The sequence below is a fragment of the Pelodiscus sinensis genome, chromosome 1, assembly GCF_052426305.1.
Source record: "Pelodiscus sinensis isolate ZL-2025 chromosome 1, ASM5242630v1, whole genome shotgun sequence".
Lineage (NCBI taxonomy): Eukaryota > Metazoa > Chordata > Testudines > Trionychidae > Pelodiscus > Pelodiscus sinensis.
This window is the reverse complement of record NC_143052.1, coordinates 137,263,573-137,290,326: the sequence shown is the minus strand read 5'-3', so window position 1 is coordinate 137,290,326 and position 26,754 is coordinate 137,263,573. Positions and strand designations below refer to the sequence as shown.

General features: G+C 47.1%; 1 protein-coding gene across 2 annotated transcripts in view; it reads left to right on the top strand.

Moving 5' to 3' along the window:
* YBX3 (Y-box binding protein 3) overlaps window positions 1–20,776 on the top strand; it is a 44,579-nt gene extending 23,803 nt beyond the window's left edge. The window contains exons 6-9 of one of the 2 annotated variants that reach the window (XM_075902897.2): window positions 12,491–12,585; window positions 13,383–13,554; window positions 14,228–14,328; window positions 20,110–20,776. In XM_075902897.2, coding sequence (XP_075759012.1) covers window positions 12,491–12,585; window positions 13,383–13,554; window positions 14,228–14,293 — 333 coding nt within the window. In that variant the 3' untranslated portion in view covers window positions 14,294–14,328; window positions 20,110–20,776. The remainder of the gene's footprint in view (window positions 1–12,490; window positions 12,586–13,382; window positions 13,555–14,227; window positions 14,329–20,109) is intronic. The other variant, XM_075902907.2, reaches the window with a different exon arrangement.
* The last annotated feature ends 5,978 nt before the right edge of the window (window positions 20,777–26,754 follow it).

The following is a 26,754-nucleotide window of genomic DNA, read 5'->3' as shown; positions in this document are numbered from 1 at the left end:
GATAATCTGATACTCCGGCATATCCGATAATCTGGCACCACCTAGGTCCCAAAGGTGCCGGATTATCGGAAGTCTACTGTAGTACGCTCAGCCACTTTGAGCTTTTCTGAAGAGACCTTTTTTCTGTTTGCCACTCGAAGAGTATTTAAAAGTGGTAGTTTTTGAAAGTATTTTCCTCCTTTAAAAATGTCTCCATTTTCTTTTTGCATAGTGAACTGCACTCACTCTGTTCACTCTGTCGTTTTTGGTTCCATTTACATGGGCCTTGTCACAGCTCAATTCCCCAACCTGGCACTTCGAGTGAAGAAACGGGAGTTGGCTAGCAGAATGTACTCTGTAAGAGCCTGTCTCTAACTCCTCAGAGACAAACTTGTCTAGTCTGTTTCCCTGAGACCCAAAAGGAAGACAATCGGTCGCTGCCACCACCCAAGCAAAGTAAAAAAACAAACCAAAAAAACCCCACCATTTTCCAGGGAAGAGATCACATGGGAATCCCCTTCCTCCCATGCCCCAACCTCCATTTCGCTTGGAGTTGGAAAAACATACAGGGGGAATCCATAGAGGACAATGGGACTCCGCTCTTCCCAGGTAACTTAGGCACGTAGGCTTAAGGACACAAATCAACCAATAGTGGTTAATCAAAAACAAAAGGAAAACACTCTTACTATCAAAACAAGACCACTGTTGCAAGCATAGTAAATGACTGGATGTTAAAAGCCATGTAGTGAAATAGAACTCGGGGGAAATCCCTGGGTTGTAATCCTTAGTTACAAGAGAGAAAAACAGTTAACCAGTTCAGACATGATTTCCGAACAAGGAAAACAATATAACCTCACAGACTACCTAAACTTTTCCCTACTTATACATTTCAAGGAGTCCATTCCTGGGTGAGTCCATCTCCCGTGTTACCTAGAGAAAAAACTGCTCTGATCTCATTATTTGCATTTTATTGGCTAAATGCCTGAAGGTCCCTCCCTCAGGTGCATTTCCCTTTCCTCACTCTCCAGGTAAGTCAGACTCTCCTTAGCAACTCCTGTTTATGACAGGCCTCAAAGATGATTGAATAAACAGTTGCTTTTCTAGTCCTATAATGCAGAGGTGGGGAACTTTTTTGGCGGGTTGGTGGCTGCTGAACTACAGAAAAATCAGTTGGGGGCCCACACAAGTGAGAAGCAGAAAACAAACACAAACCTCACTGATGTGGCCCCTGACGGAGGACACTCCCCACATTCCCCTTGCACACCAGAGCCTAGTGAGGCTAGTAGATTGTGTTCCAGCCTCACGGGGGAGGGCTGAGCTGTAGTGCCAGCATGGGGGAAGCCCTGAGCCTTGGGCCAGATCAAGGCTTTAGGTTCCCTGCCCCTTCCGTACAGGGTAGAGATGTAAGAGTGTAGCCTAACTGCTACTCAGCTACAGGCAGCTCCTGGTCCGGCTCTCAGGGAGCCACCTGCTGCCCTGCACTATTGCCTCTGGATCAGTCAGTAGCCCAGGGTGGAAGGCAGGAGCTGGTACACGTGGGGACTCCTGTGGAGCTGCCTGTGGCAGGTGGGAGTTGGTGTGCTCCAGGGAGCCGGTTTTTAAGCAGTACGCACTGGTATGTGCAGGCACCCGATCTCCCAGGGAGCTGGCTGCCATGTTGCATGTAACCACTGAAAATTTCAGCAGTTAACACGATTTATCAGTTACACACATTTAACATCTCTAGTACAGAGGCCATTTGAAGCCCCTATCTGAGCAAGGACTTCAGGCAGTGCACTGTTTTGTCCAGTGTTTAAGCCAGAATCTGAGGCCCTAGCCTATGTTTGATTTTTTTTTTTTTCCCCACACACCAATCAGTAAAGCATAGTACAGAATGCTATGCATTTATTCTGTGCAGCACATGGAAGATTAACATGCGCTGGAGCTTCAAACCAAAGCCTGAAGCATAACCTGACAGGCCTGCAAAAAGTATTCGGATCAGTCTGTGTGCTCAGCTCTTCTGACACAGGATCCAAGATGCACACTCAGGAGGCCTGAGGCTAGAACAATCTTTTATTATGGACTGAAGATATATTTTTTAACTCAATAGACAGCCAAATCCATCGCTGGTGTTGCCTTAGATTTATAGTACGGTGTCTGCCAGAAAATATATATGCACCAACTGCTAAGGTCTCCAAGCCTTGTCATTGACACAAGAGGCAGCAACAACAAATAGAAGGGAAGCCACATCTTTCTCCTTATATTCCAATTCATGCGGGCCTTGAAAACTTGTTGCCTGTTCTCCATGCTACTCAGGAACTGGAGTGACTAATTTGGTGCCTCTCTGCCTGAGTTTGGTTGCCTTGCTAGTGGACCTGTCACCCCATTACTTGCTTTTTGCTGCTTTAACTCTGCCTGTATCGATTTCTCTGGTCTTAATCCAGAACTATTTTGTCACTTCTAATCAAGGGAAGAGCATGGGGATTTTAAGAACCACATAGAATTCCTCCAGAACTACAGCATGGAAGAGACTATTTCACTATGGCTCCAAATGCAACAATTGAAGAATTCCCCCAGAATTAATGTTCATTTTAAAGAAAGATATAATGGGGAAACTCTGAAACTGTATGGAACTATTTTAGTCTGCAATATACTATGTTGAGGAGTCTTATTCCAAAGGGATAGTTTGATCTCAAATCAGTCTAAATGCCCAAGTTCACACCTTTCAGATAGTAGATGATTACCACTATGAGTGCGATCCATTCAGCCAGTATTTGATGGAGATATCTCTCATTAATTTTCTGTCTGTCCATTTTTCCAACAAGTGCCATTTTCTCTTGCATGTTCTCTCTCCTGTCTAATTATTTTGATTCTACTTCTCACTTGTCTCTGCCCTTCCTCCACTTCAGCAGCTGCTGCTGTCAGGCTGCTATAAATAGTTGGCATAGATATGCAGGCACAACATGTAAAACAGCAAGTGTCTTTAGTGCAGATCTGTGCCTCCAGGAAGCAATGGAGGCAGAATAGATCTAGGAAGGGCCTTCTATCTTAATGCTTTTGGTGGGGGGGAGGGGAGGGGAAGGAGAAGAGGAGGGCGGGAGGAGCAGGGAATGTTCCACTAAACTCATTCCGTATCTGACAGTTTTCGCAGCCTGTGATACTACTTGCCCAAACCTAACCATTGGAATCCATGTCCTAAAGCCAAAAGTTCTGCATCTCATTTCTGTGTGTGCGCACAATCTTGTCCAACAAGAACAATACAAGCAAATCTCTGTAACAAGACATATTAGAGGCTTAAATTATAAACCTTAGTATCATAAAATAAAATAGTGGGATAGACATGTAACCAGGGGGTGCCATATGGAGTAAAAAGAGAATATTACCTATTTAAAGCTTTGTTAGATAATAATTAAAGTAGACTATAACTTGTTTCCAAGTATTTGAAGAGTAACAATACTAAATGGGAAAAGAGACATTCTTGGTTTGTCAGCATGGTGGACAAGGTGTCCCTAGTAAGATTTTTTTTTTGTAATGTCCTTGGGATTTGTTTGAATACTGGATTAGTCTAGCTTAGAAATGCTTGGTTTATGTATCCTTGACAGAATAAACTTGAATTGTATTGATTTGTGTTGGAATAGATTTAAATGTGGACTTCATGGGTTGGATTGTAGACCTCATTATAGATTGCACTATTAGACTCACTTGAAAGAATTTTTAGGTTGAGAGGCCAGTCCTGCAAGCCCTCCCTAGTATATATTGGCTTTACTTCATCAAGTGGCAAAAGGTAGAGTGGGTTTGGAATTGTTTTGACTGGGTAGGATTGGATAATATTGGTGTGTCTTGTGACAGTTTGTCATGGTGGATATTCTCTTATAGGTGACTTGAGAGAGCCAGAAAGCGGCCTTCAATTAAGAGAGATTCCGCCTGGAAATATAACTCTCAGAAGGGTTCTTAGAAGAAGCATCATTCCACCAGTAGCTTTCTTCCCATAGTGCATCTCTTCTTGCAATAAATACAAGAGCCTCATGTGCCCTGTATTGGGACACTCGCAAGTATGTATCAAAGTTTTGACTAGGGATATGAAAGGTTAACTGGTAAGCCTTATTCTAAATGGGTAATGCTTACTTGTTCCAGGTAACCACTAACACGTGGGGGCTCGAGCAGTTCCCAGCCTACCATGGACAGGGGGCTGCTCAAGCCCTTCAGGGCCCACATAGGCAGGGGGTAGGAGCCAGTGGTAGGCATAGCCCCAGCTCAGGGCTGATAACTGGCAGGCAACTGTGCTGGAGCAGCCCCCTGCCTGGAACCTGCTTAATTGGTTAACCAGTTAAACATTAGGTTGACCTAACATTTAACCAGTTAACTAATTAACAGGGATTTTATCTCTCTAGTTTTGATAAGGTTTCTGCCTCTCCCTGGAGCAGTGAGTAGGCCTCTCCAGGTGGCTCTTCCATCACGTTTCCTTTCAGGAGAGGGAGTGGCATTGCTGGCTTATGTACCTCAATTGTGTGTTCTCTCAGGCTACGTCTTCACTAGAAGATAAAGTTGAATCTAATACGGCCGATTTCTAGGTACCTGGTTTTGCAAAGTCAATCCATATTGTCACTGAGGAAGAATCAAATGTAGTCTGAAGTAGCACAATTGCATTAGGTAGCCTGCCATTGACTCAGAGCGATGCACCGCATGTAGCTTTGCGTTCTTTGCTATGCTTCCAGTGGCTGCTGGGACTAAAACTGTGCTGATGGGGTGGTTATGGGCACATGTCAGTCTCCCATAATGCACTCATGTTGCTCTTCCAGGAGGAGGAGGAGGAGGGCACATGTTGGCTTGGCATAGAGTTGCTGTTCATGCAAGCCATGGTGCTGATGCTAGCATGGCTGCCAGCCAATCCTGTGGATGCACTGGAATGCCAGTTCTGTGTGCGTCTCACAGTGCCCGACTGGTGGGACTGCATTATGATGCAGAGATGGGACAATGTGCAGTCTGGAAAACTTCCAAATGCACAAGGCCACTTCCTTAGCGAATGGGTTTTCCCTGTGCTGAGGTGCCAGAATGTAAGAATGGAACCCACTCCGACCCTGGTGAAGTGCAATGCCAGACTGCTACCATTTAGCGGGAAGTAAATTGAGAGTGGGGAAGTCTACAGTGGAGGCTGTTGTCATACAAGTCGCCAAGGCGATCAGTACCATTCTGCTATGAAGGTTTGTGACACCATAGTGCATGGTTTTCCCATGGTGGGGTTCCCTAACTGTGGTGGAGCGATAGAACATGAGGTCTTTTATTTGGTGAAAACAGCAGGGAAATGAAAAGTGGGAACTCAAAGGGGGGAAGGGACTCAGACGCGTGCTTGGGACATCCTTTTGCCTCCTGAGGTCCTGGAGGTTATGGCTGCCAGTGTTCAGGAAACCTTGGAAGTAGAAGCAATGGGGCTAGGGAAGGAGGGACTGGGGTTGTCATCGGGGTAGATGGGGTTCTGGGAAGAGGGCCCCCCCCCCCAGACATGCAGGCAGGTGGTCCTTGCCTGTCGCTCCCTAATGACTCTTCTCTCCTGATGTTCAGCTATCCAGTCCTGGCTAGGGATTTTAATTATCGGGTAATTGAATAGTTGATTAACCTTATGAATTCTTATCGGTTACTCAACTATTCTATAGTCACTCAGGGTTGGGCCTGAAGCTAATGCACTCTGGCCCACTCCCATGGAACCCCCTGCCACTCCATGCTAGAGGCAGCAACATGGGATGCCAGGCGGAGCTGGCCCGCCAGGGGAGACCCCCTCCCAGGCTCAGGTTACAGTGACAGTGACCTTTGCCGACATGATGTGCTGCATACTTCCTCAGTGAGTCACAGCCAGATAGTAGAGCAGTGTCTGAGGAAACTGAGGTGTAGACACACAGGGTTACTGCAGTACAGTAGAAATCACATGCAATATAAGCGTGAACACAGTCCCCACTTCATTACATTTTCCTCCTTTGAGACTTAACTGAATGGGGTCACTTAGCCCATGGCCTGGGGAAGTTCAGACCCCCTTCCGTGCTCCCCGCTCCGCTTAACACAGAACACCTCCATATTGTAATCCTACAGGAGCAGGCTTCAGCTTGGCATTGGCCCCCTTCATTGGGTGCAGCCAAGTAATGGGAGACAATCAGTGTACACTGTTAAGTGCTGCCCAAACAGATACAGCTGCAGCTTTCTAATGCCAGGGCCAGGCATTTCTTTTCTATGGCTGCATAGTGCTGCTCCTGGGACAGCAGCTTCTTACTCAACTACACAATGGGGTGTCGCTTCCCATTTTCATCCATTTACATTAGCACTGCCCCCAGTCCTGTGTCTGAGGCATCGGTGAGTGCCGGAAAGGCCTTGTCACAGTCAGGGTTTACCAGCATTGGGGCTCTGACCAGGGCCTCTTTCAGCACAGAGAGCCCTCTGGCACAGCTTGGTCCAGACCACCTTGTCTGGGTTCTCCTTCTTACACAGCTCTGTGATCGGGATGACAATGGAGCTAAAGTGGAGCACAAACCTGCAGTAATACCCCACCATCCCAATGAAGGCCTGGACCTGCTTCTTGGTCTGCGGAGTTGGCCAGTCTCTGATGGACTCTACCTTGGCTGGCTCTGGCTTTAAGCAGCCGCTCCCCACCTTATGGATCAAGTAAGACACCTCTGCCGTCCCTACCTTGTGCTTCCCATCCTTTACAGTCAGCCCAGCCCCCTGTGGCTGATCTAGTGCTTGGCTGACCTGGGACACATGGTCCTCCCATGTCTGGCTAAAACCACAAATATCACCAATATAAACTAGGGCAAAACTCCCCATCCCCCTCAATAACTGGTCCACAAGCTGCTGAAAAGTGACAGGTATCCCCTTGAGGCCAAAAGACAGAACCAGGAACTCCTAGAGCACCACAGGGGTAATAAACACAGATTTCAGCCCGGCATCGGGGTCCAGCGGCACCTGCCAATAGCCCTTGGTGAGGTCTATGGTAGTGAGGTAGCGAGCTCCCCGCAGCTTGCCTTAGGAGCTCGTCATGCCTAGGCATGGGGTAGGCAGCAGACATGGTGATAGCATTGGCTTCCGATAGTCTACACAACTGGATCAATCTGTCTTTGAGGACCAGCACCCCGGGACAGGCCTAGGAGCTGGAGAATGGTTGGATCTCCCCTAGGCCCAGCATCTCCTGGACCCCCCCCCCCTCTCTCTCTCTAGGTCCTGGGCCATCTTCCTTGTGGCTCTGAATGGGGAGCAATGGGCAGGGGCGTGGCTGTCTGTCTCTATCTGGTGTACAGCCAGGTTGGTGAGACCGGGCTTGTTGGAGAGCAGCTGCTGGTGGGAGGAGTGCAGCACCTCTCTGATCTGCCTGCTGGGCAGGGGTGAGCTGGTCAGAGAGGGGGATAGATTCCAGCAAGGAGTCGGCTCTGGTCCTAAGGAACAGATCCTCCAGAGCGTCGTCTCTTGGCCCCTCCCAGTGCCTGCACACGGCCAGCACCAAATTGTTCCTGCCCCAGCGTGGCTTCATCGGATTGACATGGTGCTCCCACTGGACACCCAATTGGACAGTAACACCACATTTCACCTCATTCAGCTGCTTGATGACCTCAAAGCACCTGTCCCAGGCTGCTTCCAGCTTGTTCTTCTGCATAGGAATGAGAACCATCAGCTGGTCCCCTGTGTCGTAGGTACGGGCCTGTGCATTGTGGTCGTACCAGACCACCTGCGTCCCTTGGGCTCTGCCTAAGTTCTCTCTGGCCAGGCCCATGAGCCTCTGTGAGCTTTTCTCAGAAAGCCAGTACCCTGATTCTCCATCTGGGGAGGCCTCTCCCTCCCATTCATCCCTCAGCAAGGCCAGGGGTTCCCTCTAAGATTTTCTATCCATGAGCAGAGGGAGTTTTGTCTTGTGCACCAACAGTGAGATCATGAGTGCTTGTTTGGATGTGTGCCTCTGTGGCACCCACCAGTGGTGCTGCTCCCCAAGAGACTCCCCCAGCGCTCAGGGTTTGCAGGGAGTGGGGGGGGGGGGTTGGGCAGCGATGTGGGAAGCCGGGGGGGGGGGGGAAGCTGGCAGGGGGCTGAAGGGGACAGGGGGCTCAGAGCCAGAAGGCAGTGAAAGGTGGGAGGGGAAAACAGCCAGAGCTCCAGCTCCTGCAGAGCAGCCTGAGCATAGAGAGAACTTAGTATATACGTAAGTCAGTGATAGAAAACGTGTCTAAGGATTAATTCCTGATAATGAGCTGCTGCCTTTAAATAAACACGAATATCTGCCATATAGTCACAAGCCCCCCCCTTTCTTGTGGGTCAGTCTAGTTTTGCAGGATGGTGAAGTAAAATATTCAGAGCAAATAGTTGTGATGCTATCCCTTACCAATCCTCATCTGCTGAGGGATGGCTCCCTGTTCCCCCACCTCCAGCACTTTCTAATAGCCTATTGAACTCAATATATTCATAGACTAAGCATTCCAGTAAGAGACCTACCCACATTATTACAGAAAGGCATTTTTGTTGCATTTTTTAAAAAACTTTTTAAATTTTTAAACAGTTCTTCCTCATTTTTTGGTTAAATGACTAGCATAATACGAGATTTCTGCTACTGTATGTAGCAATTTCCTCAAAATATCCCAGAGATCAGATGGATCTTAACAATAAAAAGCATGTGCCATTACAGACAACTTACCCCGTGTGCAGTGCAGGGGTGAGGTTGGCCAAGGGACCAGTGAGGAAGGGGGCGCAGGAGGCTGCAGTTCCTTGGAGTTGCTTGGGAAGGGGGATGAGGCATGGTGGGTAGGGGTGGCATGAAGTAGCTATCAGGCTGTGGCAGACAGCGCAGGCAGAACAGGTGCAGGCAGGGCAGCAGCTTGGACTATTGTGTCTGGATGTGCTGGCTGCCCATGATGTACGTGACCAAGTTGAGCTGGGTCACCTCCCTGCCTCGCTCCACAGGGTCCTGTTGGTTCTTAGCCTTGTTCTTCCTGCTCAGCACCACCAACCATGCCCAATCCACTGGCCAGCCCCCTGTCACCACTAATGCCTCAACTTGTTCTCGTGTTGCCCAGCGCCTTCTGCCTGCAGGGTGGGGAGAATGCAACTCCTCCAATGGCCACTCTACATCTGACATCCCTAGCCGCACACCCCCAACCCAGGAGCAGTGCACCCCTTTTTGCGGCTCCAGCTCTGACAGACGCCATGTGGTCTGCCCCAGGAGAGGCTGGGCAGCCACCATGTGACCCTGGCCCCAGCTCCAGCTGGTTGCTCCCAGGGTGGGTCCCGTGGCAAGTGGCTGCTGGGCCTGCTGGCTCCACCTGATGGCAGCGTTGGCTCGGGCTCGGGCTCGGGCTCTGGCCCTGGCTGGGGCCACTGCAGTAGCCATAGGTTGCTCGTGATGTGTGTTCCACCTCTGGCCCTGGCTGGGGCTGCTTAAGTAGCGGCTGCCTGCCACACAGCCCACAGCTCCAGCCCTGGATAAGAGATGAAGCTAGGGCCAGGGATGCTCCGGGATGGGGCAACCGCACACCTTAGGAAACCCTGTCCCTCATTCTTCTCCCATACAATAATTCAAATGGGGAGAATCCTGTGGACTCTTTGGGCACCTCTCTTGCAAACAGCAGGTGGGGTAAGTACTTGTCCCAATCCTGGGGTGGCTGGTGCATAAAGGTTTTAGCATCTGCTTTAGTGTCCCATTGAATCTCTCAAACAGTGTTCCCTTTAAGGTGCGTGACACTGTGGGTGCACACCAAGAATTTGGCAAAATGGTGGGTGGCTACCCTGCCCCAAGAGCAGCAAGGCAGCCACTACATGGCCCTGGACGTCCCCAGGCCTGGAGCTGCAAGTCGCATGGCAGGTGGTAGCTGCTCCAGTGGCCCAGCTGGGGCCAGAGCCACATAGTGGGTGACCTGTGGCCCCACTTAGAGATGAAGTGTGGTGAGTGGGGCAGCAGCATAGTGCCAGGTGCCCCGGGCCGGGTGAGGATGGGCTGGGACCTGTTGCTAGGCGGAAGTAGGAGCTGTCTGCAGACACCTTAGCGGCTGCACAGTCTTCTCCTCTCATGCTTGTTTCAACTTTCTGCCCTTCCCGGAAAGTCACTGTCCAAGCCGTGCTTGCTGCTGCTCATTGCTGCCCATCAGACTCCGCCACGGGCCAGATTGGAAGGGACTGCAGGAAAAGATCTTCTGGAAAAACTTCTTCCGAAAGAGCATCCACACTGCAAAAGTACATTGAAAAAGTGATCTGCTTTTTTTGAAAGATAGCGTCCATTCAGTGTGGATGCTATCTCGCATGTATCTGTGATTAATATGGGCAGAATGGACACACGTGCTTTTTCCTCTTTCCTCTTCTTGCGAAAACTCCCTTGTCCCTGACCCCACACCTTTTTCCGAAATAGCTCTTTTGGAAGAAGGCTTCTTCCTCAGAGTGACAATTATCAATGTCGGAAAAACCCCTCTGGTCTTTCAGTTTTCTTTCAAAAGAACACAATTGCAATGTGGAAGTAACTCAGGTTTTTTGGGAAAATGGCTGTTTTTAAAAAAAAAAAAAACCCCTCTGTAGTGTAGGCATACCCTAAGTTACTCTGTGGTAAAAACACACATTTTCATAGCACTGAGGAGCAGCACCACTAGTGGGTGCCACAGAGGCACACATCCAAACAAGCACATATGACCTCATTGTTGGGGCACAAAACAAAACTCACTCCGCTCATGGATGGAAAATCTCAGAGGGAACGCTGCTCTCCACTAGCTGTTGGACTGGTGGTGATATGCTGAGGCCCAGGTGTACCGACTCCACATTTCTCCCACAACCACCAGAGAAGGGCTGACATGAAATTGGACCCCTGGTCTGTGAGGACGTACTTGAGGAACCCCACCCTGCTGAAAATGGCCAACAGCGCATCTGCCACAGTGTCTGCCTCGATAAAGGACAGAGCCATGGCCTCAAGGTAGCGAATAGCTTAATCTACCACATGCAGGATGTATTCCGTTCTCAGGATCCCAGGGGATCCAGCACACTAGGAAGAGGCTGCTACAGGATTTTTACTGGCCTAAGGTCTTGGCTGCTGTCCAATGGTACTGCTGGTCCTGTGACTCCTGCCAGCAGGTGGGGAAAACCCGGCATGAGAGAGCTGCCCTGAGGCCCCGGCCCATCATAGAAGAGCCTTTCCAGAAGGTGGTGATGGATATTGTGGGGCCCTGCACCCCAATTGGCAGCGAGATGATTCTCAGCCAGCAGGTAGAACAGAAGACTACAACTCCTCAAAACAAATCTTGGAGTAATTGTGGATAGTTCTCTGAAAACATCCATTCAATAGTCAGTGGCAGTCAAAAAAGAAAATAGAATGCTAGGAATCATTAAAGGGGATAGAGAATAAAACAAAATATCTTGTTGCCTCTATATATGCCCACATCTTGAATACTGTGTACAGAAGTGGTCTCCTTATCTCAAAAAGGATATATTGGCAATGGAAAAGGTTCAGAAAAGGTCAACAAAATTATTAGGGCTTTGGAATGGGTTCCATATGAAGAGAGACTAAAAAGACTCAGACTTTTCATCTTAGAAAAGGGAAATTAATAGGCAGCAGGTTTAAAACAAACAAAAGGAAGTTTTTTTTCACTCTGTACACAGTCAGCCTGTGGAACTCCTTGACAGAGGATGTAGTGAAGGCTAGGACTTTTAACAGGGTTCAAAAATGAGCTAGCTAGATTCATGGAGGTTAGGTCCATCAATGGCTATTAGCCAGGATAGGTAAGAATGGTGTTTTTAGCCTTTGTTTGGAAATGGATGACACAGGAGGGATCATGTGAGAACTACCTGTTGCATTCCCTCACTCTGGGGCATCTGGTATTGACCACTGTCCACAGACTGGATACTGGACGAAGTGAACCGTTGGTCTGAATCAGTACAGCAGTTCTTATGTTCTTCTTGGTTCACAGGGATAAAGCATAGCACAGACTTTTTGTTAGCGGAGGAACCAGGAGCAGTCATCACAATCCATCTTGGGAGAAGGGGCCTGGGCTCTGGTCTCCCCTTCTTGCTTCAAGCCTTCTGAGAGCACCCACATATTCAGTAGCTAATACCAGCTGGCAGGCAGTCCTGCCTCTCCCTTTGTCTATCTTCCCTGAGCAAAAAAAGGTGTCACCCTCCCAGGCTCAGGTTAAAGTGACCATTGCCTACATGATCTGCATACTCCTTCCGTGAGTCGCAGCCAGATAGTAGAGCAGTGTCCAGGGAAACTGAGGCAGACTCACTGGGTTACTACAGACTGTAGAAATCATATGCAACATAACAAACCAAACCAAGTGAACACAATCCCCACTTTGATACAATCCCCATTTCATCTTCTGTCCTGGAGCAGAGAATTCCATGGGATCACCTTATGTACCATGAAGTTACACTGCCTTTGATTTGCTCTAAATTTACTGTCTAATTTTATCACATTCCCCTCTTGTCTCATGATCAGAAGAGGAAGGACTAGTGTGTCTTTTACTCTAATCTATTGTAGTTTAGAGATTCTCCATCAATTCCCCACACATCCATCTTTTTGCTTTTGTCTTAGGGTGGTGATGGGGAGATCAAGGATGTGGTCCCAGAAGGAGCACAACTTCATCAGCAAGTCCATCGGAATCCCTCTTATCGTGCACGCTATCGCAGGTATGTGCCTTTCAAACCACTACTGACCTAGAATAGGGTATCTGATTCCCTATCCTCTTCCCTAGTTTCGGGTGCCTCAATAATTGGCAACATCCTGAAATTTGTCTCACTTTGTGTTCTATGTATCTATGCTGCAGTAAAAACCCAAAGCAAAACATAACTGCAAGTCCTGGAGTCTGGGCCAACTGCTGTGGGGCCTATTAAAAGGGAGTGTAGATGTTCTCAATCAGGCTGGAGTTTGTTCTTCTAAGACCCTCCACCTGTGCTGGGTTTCAGAATTAGGCTCCAGCCTAATTGTTTTTAATTTTGTTTGCAGTGTAGATCGACCACTTGAAGTCTTACCTTTCAAGATCTGTAAGGACAATTGGAGTCTTGATTTTAATCAGGGCATTATCCTGCTGTTCAGACATTTTCTTCAGGGACTTGAGAGTTGGCAAGGTTTGAGGAAGGACCTTAAGATTAGGGACTTGGTTGCATTAAAATAGCTTTTCCACTATTCCACAACAGTTTCATTGTGTGGACACTTACTTCACGCAGAGTACCTTCATGTGTGGGTTGTTTTTTAAAGCTTAATCCACTTCCAAGTGTTTTGTGTAGTTTAGCTGAAAGGCACTCTTATTGTGGAATAAGAATCTGGAATAGTTGTGTTTTAACTTCACACTTCATTGTGAGTTTGGCCTGCTAAGTTCAAAGGAAATTTGCTTTGAGATGATTCTTGTCACCTGGGTAGGTTCTTCTGGTAGCAGTTTTGTACATTTATTTTTTTTTCCTGTTTTCTCTGTATCGCCCCTCTTCAGGGGTCCCCCACGTCCACGTCCTGCACCAGTGGTTGGAGAGGCTGAAAACAAGGAGAATCAACAAGAGGCTACTGCTGTGAGCCAGCAGCCAGCTCGCCGTGGTTACCGACGCCCATATAACTATCGGCGCCGACCCCGCCCACCTAATGCTCCTTCTCAAGATGGCAAAGAGGTGAGAACATCTCTGGCAGTGGGGAGAGGGTAGATTTGGGTTTTGGGACTGGTGCTACCAGTGTGTACACCTAAGGGTTAGAGAGCTGTCTTAGTTTCCCTCCTGTGCTGCTCATGTGCTTAAACCTGTGCTGAAAGGCCAGGGTGTGTGATTGCCAAAATTGGTGCTAAATGTAAGGATGGCTGTATTTGATATAATCAACCTGTCCCGCTAGAAAGTTGCTCGAGAAGTAATACAGATGTTAAACAGTCATCAGATGGAAATAACTCTTTGCCAGTCTTGAACTAGAACCAGTGCCCTTGAGGTGATGGAACTCTGTTGCTTTTCCCCATTCCTCTGAACCATTTAGCTCTTGAAATAGGGTGCTGATCCCATTCCCTGACTGTTGTGAACCAGTAAGTGCTAGTGACCTAGTTGCAGAGCCCAGCAGGAAGCTTAGCAATGAAAGGCTCTGAGTCTTTAACACCAATCCACATGAGACAGCTGATCTCCCTCCATCCTGGATCTGAATATCAAGTAGTGTCCTAAAGGCAATACTCTATTATGGTCAATGTTTGAGGATTCCTTTTTCTTGCGATTTTCTGAGCTTGAATTACTCATTCTAATACGGAGTAGAGGAAGAGGCTGGAAATCATTGTTTGGCTACTGCTTGCAGCTTTGGGTCTTTTTTCAGACCAAGTTGGCCGAAACATCTGCTGAGGACCCTGCTCCAGTGTCTGAGCAGAGCAGTGCTGAATGATGTCCAGCCCCAAAGGCACCTTTAACACCCATTAGGTAAGATATATAGATATATATATATATATATATATAGGAGAATGCAGAGTTTAAATGACACTTTTTTTCCTTTGTCCTGTAACCTCATAATTAGTGAGCCACTACCCTCTTAATTTACCCTTTGCACATTGACAGAGCTACCTAACTCCAGGACAGGCTCACAAGTCACTTGCCAACATCCCCTTAGAGCAGTGGTCCCCAACGTGGTGCCCATGGGCGCCCTGGTGCCCGCTGGGGCATTTATGTGCGCCCGCCAAATGATCTGGGCCAGCCCTGCCCTGGGCGCGCGGCACATGGGCGGCCCCTGTCCCAGGTGTGCAGCACATGCGTGGTGCCGGCCCCGGGCGCATGGCGCATGGGAGGTCCCTACCCCGGGTGCGCAGCACATGCGTGGTGCTGCCCCTGGCGTGTGGCGCCCGGCAGCCCCGAAAGGTTGAGGACCACTGCCTTAGACACTACAGCTAGAGGGATTTGGAGTTATGTGATGGCAACCATGGAGACCTCGGATACTGGCTCCACATCAGTGGGTATTCAAGGAGTCCAAGCTGCTTTCATAGAATCTTAGGGCTGGAGAGAACTCAGGAGGTCACTGAGTCCAGCCCCCTTGCCCAAAACAGGACCTCAACTAAATCATTCCAGCCAGGGCTTTGTCAAGCCAGGGCTTAAAAACATCTAGGGATGGAGATTCCCCCACCTGCCTAGGTAACTCATTGCAGTGCTTCACCACCCGCCTACTGAAATAGTTTTTCCTAATATCCAACCTAGACCTCCCCCACTGCAACTTGAGACTATTGCTCCTTGTTCTGCCATCCATCACTACTGAGAACAGCATTGCTTCATCTTTTCTGGAACTTCACTTCAGGAAGTTGAAGGCTGCTATCAAATCCTCCCTCACTCTTCTTTTCTACAGACCAGATAAGCCCAAATCCCTCAGCCTCTCCTCGTAGGTCATGTGCTCCAGCCCCCTAATCATTTTGCTTGCCCTCCGCTAGACTCTCTCCAATGCATCCACATCCTTTCTATAGTGGGGAGCCCAGAACTGGACACAATACTCCAGATGTGGCCTCACCGATGCTGAATAAAGGGTGGTAATCACTTCTTTAGATCTGCTGGAAATGATCCTCCTAATAAACCCTAATATGCCATTAACCTTCTTGGCTACAAGGCCACACGGTTGACACATATCCAAGTTTTCATCCACTGTAATCCCCATGTCCTTTTCTGCTGAACTGTTGCTTAGTCAGTTGGTCCCCAGCCTGTAACAGTGCTTGGGATTCTTCTGTCCCATGTGCAGGACTCTACACTTGTCCTGGTTGAACCTCATCAGATTTCTTTTGACCTAATCCTCCAATTTGTCTAGGTCACTGTGGACCCTATCCCTGCCCTCCAATGAATCTACCTCTCCCCCTAGCTTAATGTCCTCTGCAAACTTGCTGAGGGTGCAATCCATCCCCTCATCCAGGTCATTAATAAAGATGTTGAACAAAACCGACCATAGAACTGATCCTTGGGGCACTCTGCAAGAAACCGACCGCCAACCAGACGTTGAGCCGTTGATCACTATCGGTTGGGCCTAACAGTCTAGCCAGCTTTCTATCCATCTCCACCATTTATCCAATCCATATTCCCTTCACTTGCTGGCAAGAATATTGTGGGAGACAGTATCAAAAGCCTTGCTAAAGTCAAGGTATATCACATCCACTGACTTCCCAATGTCAGCAGAGTCAGTTACCTCATCATAAAAGCTAATCAGATTGGTCAGACGTGACTTGCCCATAGTGAATCCATGTTGATTATTCCTGATCACTTCCCCTCTTCCAAGTGCTTCAAAATGATTTCCTTGAGGATCCTCTCCATGATTTTTCTGGGGACTGAGGCAAGGCTGACTGGTCTGTAGTTCCCTGAATTGTCCTTCTTCCCTCTTTTAAAAATGGACACTGCCTTTGACTTTTTCCAATCATCTGGGACCTCTCCTGATCTTCATGAGTTTTTAAAAGATAATCACCAAAGGCTCTGCAATGACATTTGCCAACTCCCTCAGTACCCTCGAATGCACTAAATCCAGACCCATGGATTTGTGTATGCCTAGCTTTTCTAAATAGTACTTCCTGTTCTTTCTCCACTGAGGGCTGCTCACCTCCTTCCCATACTTTGCTGCTTAGTGCAGCATTCTGCGAGCTGACCTTGTCTGTGAAGACAGAGGCAAGTACTTCAGCTTTTCCCACATCTTCTCTCTTTAGGTTACCTCCCTCATCCAGTAAGGGCCCCACACCCTCCCTGATCACCCTCTTATTGCTAATATGCCTGTAGAAACCTTTCTTGTTACCCTTCATGTCCCTTGCTAGCTGCAATTCCAATTGTGCTTTGCTCTTTCTGATTATACCCCTGCATTCTTGAACAATATATTTATACTCCTCTCTACTCATCTGTCCAAATGTCCACTTCTTGTAGCCTTCCTTTTTGTGTTTAAGCTCACCAAGGATTTCTCTGCTAAGCCAAGCTGGTCGCCTGCCATATTTGTTTTTCTTACTGCTCTTCAGGATGATTTGTTCCTATGCATTCAATAAGGCTTCTTTAAAATACTGCCAGTTCTCCTGGACTCCTTGCCACTTCATGTAAGCATCCTGAGGGATCATGCCCATCATTTTTCTGAGGGAGTCAAAGTTTGTTTTTCTGAAATCCCTGGTGTGTATTTGCTGCTCCCCTTTCTTCCTTTTGTCAGTATCCTGAAATCTACCATCTCGTGGTCACTGCTGCCAGGTTGCCACCCACATCTACTTTCCCTACTAGTTCCTCCCTGTTTGCACAGCCTGACCTGCTGCTCACATGGCCCCTGGTTGGTTCCTTCAGCACTTGTATCAGGAAGTTATCCCCAACATTCTCCAAAAACTTCCTGGATTGTCCGTTTACTGCTATATTGGTCTCCCAGCAGATGTCAGGGTGATTAAAGTCCCCCATGAGAACCAGAGCCTGTGATCTAGAAGCTTATCTTAGTTGTCTGAAGAAAGCCTCATCTATCTCATCCTCCTGATCTGTGGTCAATAGCAAACACCAACCAGAACATTACCTCTGTTGCTCTTGCCTCTAAACTTAACCTAAAGACTCTCAACAGGCTTTTCTCCCTCTATATACTGGAGTTCTGAGCAATCATACTGCTCTTACATACAGTGCAACTCCTCCTTTTCTCCCCTGTCTGCCCTTCCTGAACAGTTTATACCATTCTATGACAGTGCTCCAGTCATGTGAGTCAACTCACCAAGTCTCTGTTGTTCCAGTCCAATCATAGTTCTTTGACTGTGCCAGGACTTTAATTCTTCCTGTTTGTTTCCCAGGCTTCTTGCATTTGTGTACGACACCTTATATAACTAGTGGATTGCCCTACCTTCTCCGTACAAATCAGGAATCCTCCTTTATTACTCCTTCCTCCTTGTATTTCTTCCTTTCTTTATCTGTATCCATATGGTAGTCTCTCAGGAAACAAATATTTGCAAAAAATGTGGCTTTTTCTGAAAGAAGAAAAAAAAACCTCTCCCTTTCCTTAAAGCAGGGTTTCCCAACCTATGGGTTGGAACCCAAATATGGGTTGCCATTACATTTCAAAAGAATCCCCAACTGTTTACTCAGGTGGCTCTGTCCTCCCTCCTTCCCCTGTATTTGAATTGCCTTGGGTCACCAAGTCTTCCTGAATTATCAAAATGGGTCCCCATCTGGAAAAGGTTGGGAACCGCTTGCCTGAAAGCATGTAATAAATCAGTTATGTAATAGTACCACCTGATGGCCAGTCAGTGGAATGTCCGGCAACTTCCCTTATGCAGAATAGCACAATTATATTCCATAGCGCAGAAATTATTTTGAAATCTTCATTAGTTCCTTAGCTGTGTGTGAGAGATCCTCGGCCCCAATCCCAGAGCTGTCTCCAGGTAGAGACTTCCTTTCCTTGACATTAGAAGTTCAGGCAACTCATCCCCATTTTTCCTTCCTAAAATGTATTTTTCTGTGCTGTGGGGCCTGCCCATAAACTCCTATAAGACTTGGGTGTAGAAGGAAGAGCAGACATCAGGAATAGGAGCTGAGAGAGACTTAACTATTTTGGGATAATCTGGAGGAATCCAGGAATTTTTTCTGAGGGCTCAACTTTGAGTTAAAAGCTCAGCCTAACTCCTCTGATATCAAAGGAATTGATGGATTAGGATTTCGAACACTTAAAGGCCTGAACCATAATTGTATACCATGAGGATAGGCTTTTCTTCCTGTCCACACCAGTAGTATCAAACTGTTTTATTGGAACAGCGTTATCACAATACAGTCAGTTTTCCATCAGACTGTTTATAGATGCTATACATAAAACAGACTCAACAGTATCTGTATCACTAATACACAGCAGAAACAAACCTAAGCATTTTGTGTCTGCTGTGTTTGTGTCAACTCTCACAACAGCACTTTCACAACACAGCCATGTGTGAATGACAACACTGCCTCACTGTATTTGTGTTGGTGAATTCTGGGAATATCTGGTAGCCTCCCATAGCACCTCGGCAGGGGACAGAGTGCCTAGCAGACATGTAGTTATTCAAGGCGGGAGTTGGGATTTACTGCCGAGGTGTCTTCACAGGTCTCTGGCTCCATTGATGATGATAACCAGAAGGCTGCTTGTATGTGAGCTCAGTGATGTGCGCTATATCGACTTGTACACTTAATCTCCACAGCAGACCCCCAGAGAGCCCCCAAAGATCACAAACCAGATCAGGATCGAAGGTGCCAGGCCTGGTTTATTGTTAAGCGAAGTACAGTAATAGTTGTCAGATTCTACTGAACCACTATGCATATGTACTTGCCACAATGGAATGACTCAGTCAGTGGGGAAATTTCCGCCACCCCCCAAAGTTGTACAAAGATTCCCCATCCCTCTTCTCCCCCCCCCCCAAGACACCACCTTATATATAGGTACAAGAAGTCACATCTGACTGCTGATGTCAGGTTACCATCCTCTGACGCTACTTAGATGCCACCCATCACCCTGTACCTCGTGATTTGATTAGATCATCTCTATCCAGCATGCTGTCATTTTAGACCCTTTCCTGAACCTGAGTCTGTATCTGTGAAGAGTGGGTAAGGTCTTTTTAATGAGCTAGTGATACCATGTGCTTTCCACTTATGACCAGTAGCAGTCATAATGTTTTGCAGTCTCAGCCCTGTTTGTGCCAAGTTCTGTGAGCTGGGGCCTGCCTCTTGCTCACAGCTTAGCTTTGCTTTGTGTTAGCCATGTTTTGTCCATTGTTAGCAAGGCCTAAGGCCTCAGACCAGGCCTGTGCTCCATGGGCTTATGTTTTAGGCTTTCATTTTACTACAACATGCATGTAGAGCAGCACCAGCAGCTTGAAGTGCAGAATGTTCCAGAATGGCTACCTAGTCAAAGATCTTGGAGGAAGGTGGACCAACCAGCCAGTTACAAAAGCATTGTCAGGAAGTGGCTGTCTTTCTGCATTGCAAAATAAGTGACGTAACTGTTTACAAGTAGTCAGTCATGTGCCAAGCCAGGCATGGTTGCTGAGAAGAACAGCACACCGTGACTGGCCACAGCTAATATCCATGTTGTGCGTGGATAATAGCTGTGCATAGAGCCAACAATCTTACCGGCTTATTATTTTTATACTATATTTCCTGCTGTTGTAGCTACAGACTTAGTTTAAAATGAGCACAAAGACCTAGAAGTTAATGGAGTGGCGAGTATTTGAAGAATTAAATAAAGAAATCACTTATTTGATTTGACCTTTTCTACAGGTGTCCTAAAGTGTAATTATAAAATTAACACCAAAGAAAGATCCAAGCAATAAAATGAAAACAAGTGACAAAAACAAGGAAGATCTGAAACATCGGAACTTAAGAGAAATTAGAAAAAAAAATCATACCAGCAACCGAGATCCAGGGAACGCCTGCAACAGATGCATAGAAAAAGAGTGAGAGTCACAGCGACTTCCCCAGCTTCCATGGCAACTGTGGGGTTTTTTAAAATTTTACCAATTCTTAATTGTATTTTTCCTCCTCCAGTTTTTCTTCTGGTACCAAACTAAGAAAAGAGGAGGGGGGAACCCAACCAAAGAAGTGAAATTTTAAGTCAAAAGCTTTTCTACTGGATGCTGGTGCTAAAACCTCCCATGTGTGATAAGGGATTTTTTTGGGTTTTTTGTGCCAGTCCTGCTTAATTTCAGGATATGTGGAGGAGAAATTTCTGCTTTCCTTTGTAAGATCTATATGAAAATGTGCAGTGTGGGTGATGTTCCTCACAAATAAAAGTGATGTAACTTCCAAAAAAGAAAACAATGAAAGTTAGAAGTCTCTTCCATTATTACGTTTAAAACGGCCTGAGCTACTATACTGTTATGAGTTCACTTGATTTATTTGTTGACAGTGCTCAGTTTGCTAGACAATCTATAAAAAAGTTCAGAAACGCTTGTGTTATGTCCACTTTGTGCTAGCATAGACTATGTCTAGACTACACAGCTTTTTTTCAAAAAAAGTTGCCTTTTTTCAAAAATCTTCACCTGCATCTAGGCTGCTGTCATGTTCTTTTGAAATTGAATCGAAGGAATGCAATGGGTTTTTTCAACAGCGGTAAACCTCATTTTATGAAGAAGGTCTTTTTTGAAAAAAGGGGTTCTTGAATGCAAACAAGGCTTGTTCGAAAGGGAGCATTCAGGTTGCCTGAGTGTTCTCTTTCAAAAAAGCAGATCGCTTTTTCAGGAGTCTTGTGGATGTCTAGATGATCTTTCAAAAGAGCTCTTTTGAAAGAGGCTTTTTCGAAAGAGGCTTGCAGTCTAAATGTACCCATAACAATGTACACAAAGCAACTGTAATAACCCTTCCCTGGCAGTACCCTCCTGCTGTCACAACCAGCATAACCAACTGTATACCCCCTTCTTTAAGAGATTGCATACATGTATTCACCCTCTTGTGCCTGTGTCTCATTTGCAGTTGTTGGAATTTTTTCCTGCAGTGAGTACTCAACAGGGTAATGCAAGCATCCTCTGCTGCATGCCTCTTTATGCTGGTATAAAGGGTCCAGCCTTCTTAGAGCCTCCTCAGTTTCTCCTGACTGCCCATGACAGCTATTGGAATTACTTGGCATGCCTTAGTAGATGCTCTGGGTTTTGATAAAAATGTACTGTAGTTTTCAGATTTTATAGTAATTCCTACTTATCTTAGCATAGATAGGGGCTGTTTCTTTTTGGTCCTGGTTTGGGATAGGGATGTGTGAGTGGTTATCCAGTAAGCATCAGCCTTACTGGGTGATGATTACCAGTCACAGTTAACCATCAGGGGCTGGAGCAGCGTCACCCGTCAGTCCATTGTGGGCCCTGAGAAGTGCCATGGGGGAGTGGCGCTCTGGCCCAGTCTGAGCAGCGTGCCTCTCCCTTCCCCCTTTAAATGGTTAACACGTTAAACATGGCATTTAACCAGTTAACTGATTAAACAGGGATTTTCTACCCCTAGTTTGGCATTTCCACTTCCCAGTGCTAAGGGCTACTTCAAACCCTTCGTCTCCTGGGTTGGGTCAGTACTTGTGCGCTGCCCATAGTCAAGGTGCTTGAAGTGCTATGGGGTTCGTATTCTGGATTCATACCTCAAGTGAAGGGGAAAAGCCTGTTCTCTCAAAGGCTATGTTTAGACTGCAGCCTTCTTTTGGAAGAAGCTTTCCCAGAAGAGCTCTTCCAAAAAAACTTTTTCCGAAAGAGTGTCCGCACCGCATAAGCGCAACAAAAAAGCCATCTGCTTTTTCGAAAGCTAGTGTCCACATTCATTGGATGCTGTCGTACATTACAGTTGGGATTACTGTGGACGGAGTGGCCACCAGGGCACCTGTGCTTTTTCCTGGAGGTGTCTTTCGAAAAAATACTCTCTTCTACGTCCACATATGCCTTTTTCCAAAAAAGCTTTTTTGGAAAAAGGCTGCTTCTTTGTAGTATGAGGTTTATCACTAGTGGGGGGAAAAACCCCCTCTGTTCTTTCGACTTTGTCAAAAGAATGCAATAGCAATGTGGGCGTAAGTATTGTTTTTCCAGAAAAACTCTGCAGTGTAGACATACACAGAGTGGGGTTTCACTACACGATGTATCCAGATGGGTTTTTCCAGCAATGGGGGATCAAAGCCATCAGGAAATGCCATCATTATTGCTCCCTACAGGGTCACAGTTTCAGTTCTGAGGCTTTCCTTCTGCCCTGATTGAACAAGCTCTGCTATATTTCACCACCTCTCCCTGCCCATCCCACTCCTACATAGTGTGGTGGTAAAGATTAAATAGAACCATGCTGGCATTATACTGATGGTTCCAGTAGCAGTAATTCTCCACTCTACTGAATGGTTAGGCAAGGTTACAGTTTTGTTTCCCTTGGACTTAGACTTAAAATCCCAAGATCTTAGCTACTTTCCTGAAGGTGCGGAAGCTTCATTTAACAACTTGGAGGATCCACTAGTAAATCCTAAGGAGACTTGCTCAGAAAAAGTTTGCAGGTTTTTTTTGTTTTGTTTTTGTTAGTAGAAAGCTAGACCAGTGGTTCCCAACTTCTATTTATACCATGGACCAGCAATCCCATTCACAAACTGTTGGTGGACTAGCATCATTTTATTTGCAGAGCTGTATATTCATTATGCAAGTATGCAAATAAAATGATGCCAGTACACCATGACACTCCCCCCCCCCCCCCCGCCACCTCTAACCCCCAGAGCTCCCATGCGCCTACTCCCCACCCTGGATGCCCAAATGTCAGCCCTCATCCCTTAGAGCTCCCTAGTACTAGCCCTGCCCCCACAGCCCCCCAGTATTAGCTTCTTTCCCCTGTGCCAGCCCCCTGCCTCTTAGAGCCTCCCACCACCAGAGCCCCCACCCCCAGCACTAGCTTTGCCCCCAATGCCTGCCCTGCCCCCCTCATTTAGCTCTGTGCTGTCTGCCAGCTGAGTGCTGCTTCCCAGGTCATGGCTGCTCTAAGACTGCCGTGCCAGGCTCCACGTGGCCATTGTGCCACACAGCGAACCCTCTTCCACATCCAAGAGGAGACCCTGCCTGGTGCTGTTTGGCTGAGAGGCAGGGCAGTCCATGCCTCTTCCAACAGCCACAGCAGGCGGAGAGGCGCTGGGCAGTGTACCCTGCCTTGGCCACCCGGGCCTGGCAGCCAGCATTTTGCGGACCAGCAGTTGGGAACTGTTATCTTAGACTGTTACATGTAAATCAGCAGTGGTTGGCTTTCCAGATCTGCTTGTCAGCAGTATCAGCTTTCCATCCCAGGGGACAACCATTCATGTATTTTTCCTAACAGTACAATAGTCACGTTTTTTTAAAGGCCAGGAAAGATTATAACCTTAGCTAAAGGAATCTGTCTACCCTCCCCTTGAGACTTTGTCTTAGTTTTGTGGAAGTATGTGGGGCTCTGTTTTAAACCATTAGCAACATGCTCCTTGCTGTTTCTATTACTGAAAGTGGCTTTCTTATTAATCACAATTTTGGTTGGGGGTGGGGAAGTGCTCTGACATCTGAACTCCCTTGTAAGGATAAAATATATTTGTGCTATCATCAGATTCCATTATAATGTGGTACTAATTTTAATACTGAACAGTTGATTTACTTGTTCCTCAAACCATATGACAATAGAGAGGTGACAATATCAACATACATTGGGGCTATGTCTACATTGGCATGATCTTGCGCAAATACTCTTTAATGCGCAAATACTTTAACACAAGAACTCTTGCAAGAGAGCGTCTACACTGGCATGTGCTTTTGCGCAAGAGCATCCGTGTCAGTGTAGATGCTCTCTTGTGCAAGAAAGCTCTGATGGCCATTTTAGCCATCGGGCTTTCTTGTGCAAGAAATTCGTGTTGCCTGTCTACACTGGCCTCTTGCTCAAGAACAGTTGTGCAAGACGGCTTATTCCTGAGCGGGAGCATCATAGTTCTTGCGCAAGAAGCACTGATTTCATACATTAGAACATCAGTGTTCTTGGGCAAGAACTCCCCGCCAGTGTAGACAGGCAGCATGTTTTTGCGCCAAAGCAGGTGCTTTGGCACAAGATCGCGCCAATGTAGACACAGCCTGGATGTTAGAAAAGCTTTGGCATTCTACACTGACAGGACTAAACAGGTCCATTTGTTAACCCCATGATGGTCAATGCAGATCACTTGGATGGAGTGGACATGTGCAAAACATCTTGAACAATAGTGGTTAGATAATAGTAATTTTTTGTTTTTTAACCACAGGAGTCCCTGGTACAAGGGCCAAGCAGTGAATGGGAGGGGTTAAGCTAGAGCTGGGCAAAATATGATCTGCAAGCCAGATCTGGCTTGCGACAGCCTCAGCTGGCATCTTGTCTGCCCCGTCCCTGTTTGGCACTCAGTGAAGCTGGCTGCTGCGGGCCCATATGCTGCTTTGAATTCTGAGACCCTGAGGCTTCTCACAGTGCTCCCCTCCACCCCCTCCACCCGTAGCTCCCATTAGCCAGCTTCTGGACAATTGCAACTGCCTGGTGGCAGGACAGACAGCATGTGAAGTGCTCCTCCCCCTCATCCCCTGATCTCATATGGCCCCTCTAGCTGCTGTGAGCAATACAGGGACCTGGAAGGCAGAGACCCTGATTAAGAAATCGGCTGTGCTGCTGGATGGGAGCCACCCAGGTAAAGTTTCCCAGCCAGAGCCTGCCTCTGGCATCCCACCTCCTTGCTCGCCAACCCTCTACCTGCTCTTCTACCCCATGTAACCCAACCCTTCTGCACCCCTCCTTTAGCCCCCATACATCTTCCCAGACATTGCACCCCTTCCTGCACTATTGCCCAAGGTTACAACCCTGTCCCAGACTCTGTCCTCTAGGGGTGGACAAGACAGCTTCCGCAGGCCAGATCCAGCCTGCAGCTGCTCTGCCACTCCCCCACCAATTGAAACCTGAGGATGGGGACAGGAAGCAAAGACTTCACGTGCTCCCCCACCCCCAGGTTAATCACGTAAAGTCTCCTGGCCATGCCCCTTCTGCCCAAGGCTCTGCCCCTTCCAGTGTGGCCCTCAACCACTTCTGAAATTCACGAAGTGGCCCCCTTAAAAAATTATTGCCCCTTAGGTTAACCGGTATACTTCTGAGCTTTTGCCTTCAGGGCTTAAATTTACAAGCTCATTGTCACTCCGGGGGTCTTACAATTGCATAAGTCCCTTAGGGTGTTTCTACACTAGGAAATTATTTCAAAATAACTCAAAATAGCATGTTCACATTACAAAGCAGCATCGAAATAGCGCAGAATTATTTTGAAAGAGTGCATCCACACTGATTGGAGCCTGCATCACATTTAAAGCCCCTGGAAACACTCTGGTTGTGTCTAGACTGCATCCCTTTTTCATAAAAGGGATGCAAATTAGACACATCGCAATTGCAAATGAAGCGGGGATTTAAATCTCCCCCGCTTCATTTGCATAAAAATGGCTGCTGCTTTTTTCCGGCTCGGAGCTCTGCCGGAAAAAAGCACCAGTCTAAACGCAGATCTTTTGGAAAATAAAGCCTTTTCCAAAAGATCCCTTATTCCTTATTTTAAGAGGAATAAAGGATCTTTTGGAAAAGGCTTTATTTTCCAAAAGATCCACGTCTAGACTGGTGCTTTTTTCTGGCAAAGCTCTTAGCTGGAAAAAAGCGGCAGCCATTTTTATGCAAATGAAGCAGGGAGATTTAAATCCCCGCTTCATTTGCAATTGCGCTGTGTCTAATTTGCATCCCTTTTACGGAAAAGGGATGCAGTCTAGACACAGCCTCTGGGGAAGGAGGACACCAGAGCTGTGTCTACACTGGGCCACTTATTCCGGAAAAGCAGCCGCTTTTCCGGAATAAGCTGCGAGCTGTCTACACTGGCCCCTTGAATTTCCGGAAAAGCACTGACGATCTACTGTAAGAAATCAGCTGCTTTTCCGGAAAAACTATGCTGCTCCCGCTTGGGCAAAAGTCCTTTTTCCAGAAAACTGTTCCAGAAAAGGGCCACTGTAGACAGCACAGTAGTCTTTTCCACAAAAAAGCCCCGATCGGGAAAATAACTATCGGGGCTTTTTTGCGGAAAAGCGCGTTTACATTGGCCATGGACGCTTTTCCGGAAAAAGGGCTTTTCCGGAAAAGCATCCTGCCAATCTAGGCGCTCTTTTTCCGGAAATACTTATAAAGGAAAACTGTTCCGTTTTAAGCATTTCCGGAAATTCATGCCAGTGTAGACGTAGCCTAGGAGAGCAGGAACTTCCTGTAGCTGCTTGCTGAGAATAGCTGCTTACAGAGGCGCCTCTCTACAGCCACATCTCTCACACCACTTCTTCATTACCAACCCCTTCGCAGGACACCAAGTTCACGCCATATGCTCTGGTTGCCCTTGCCAATGCCACAGCATTGACCACATAGAACCGGAGCTCCTGCAAA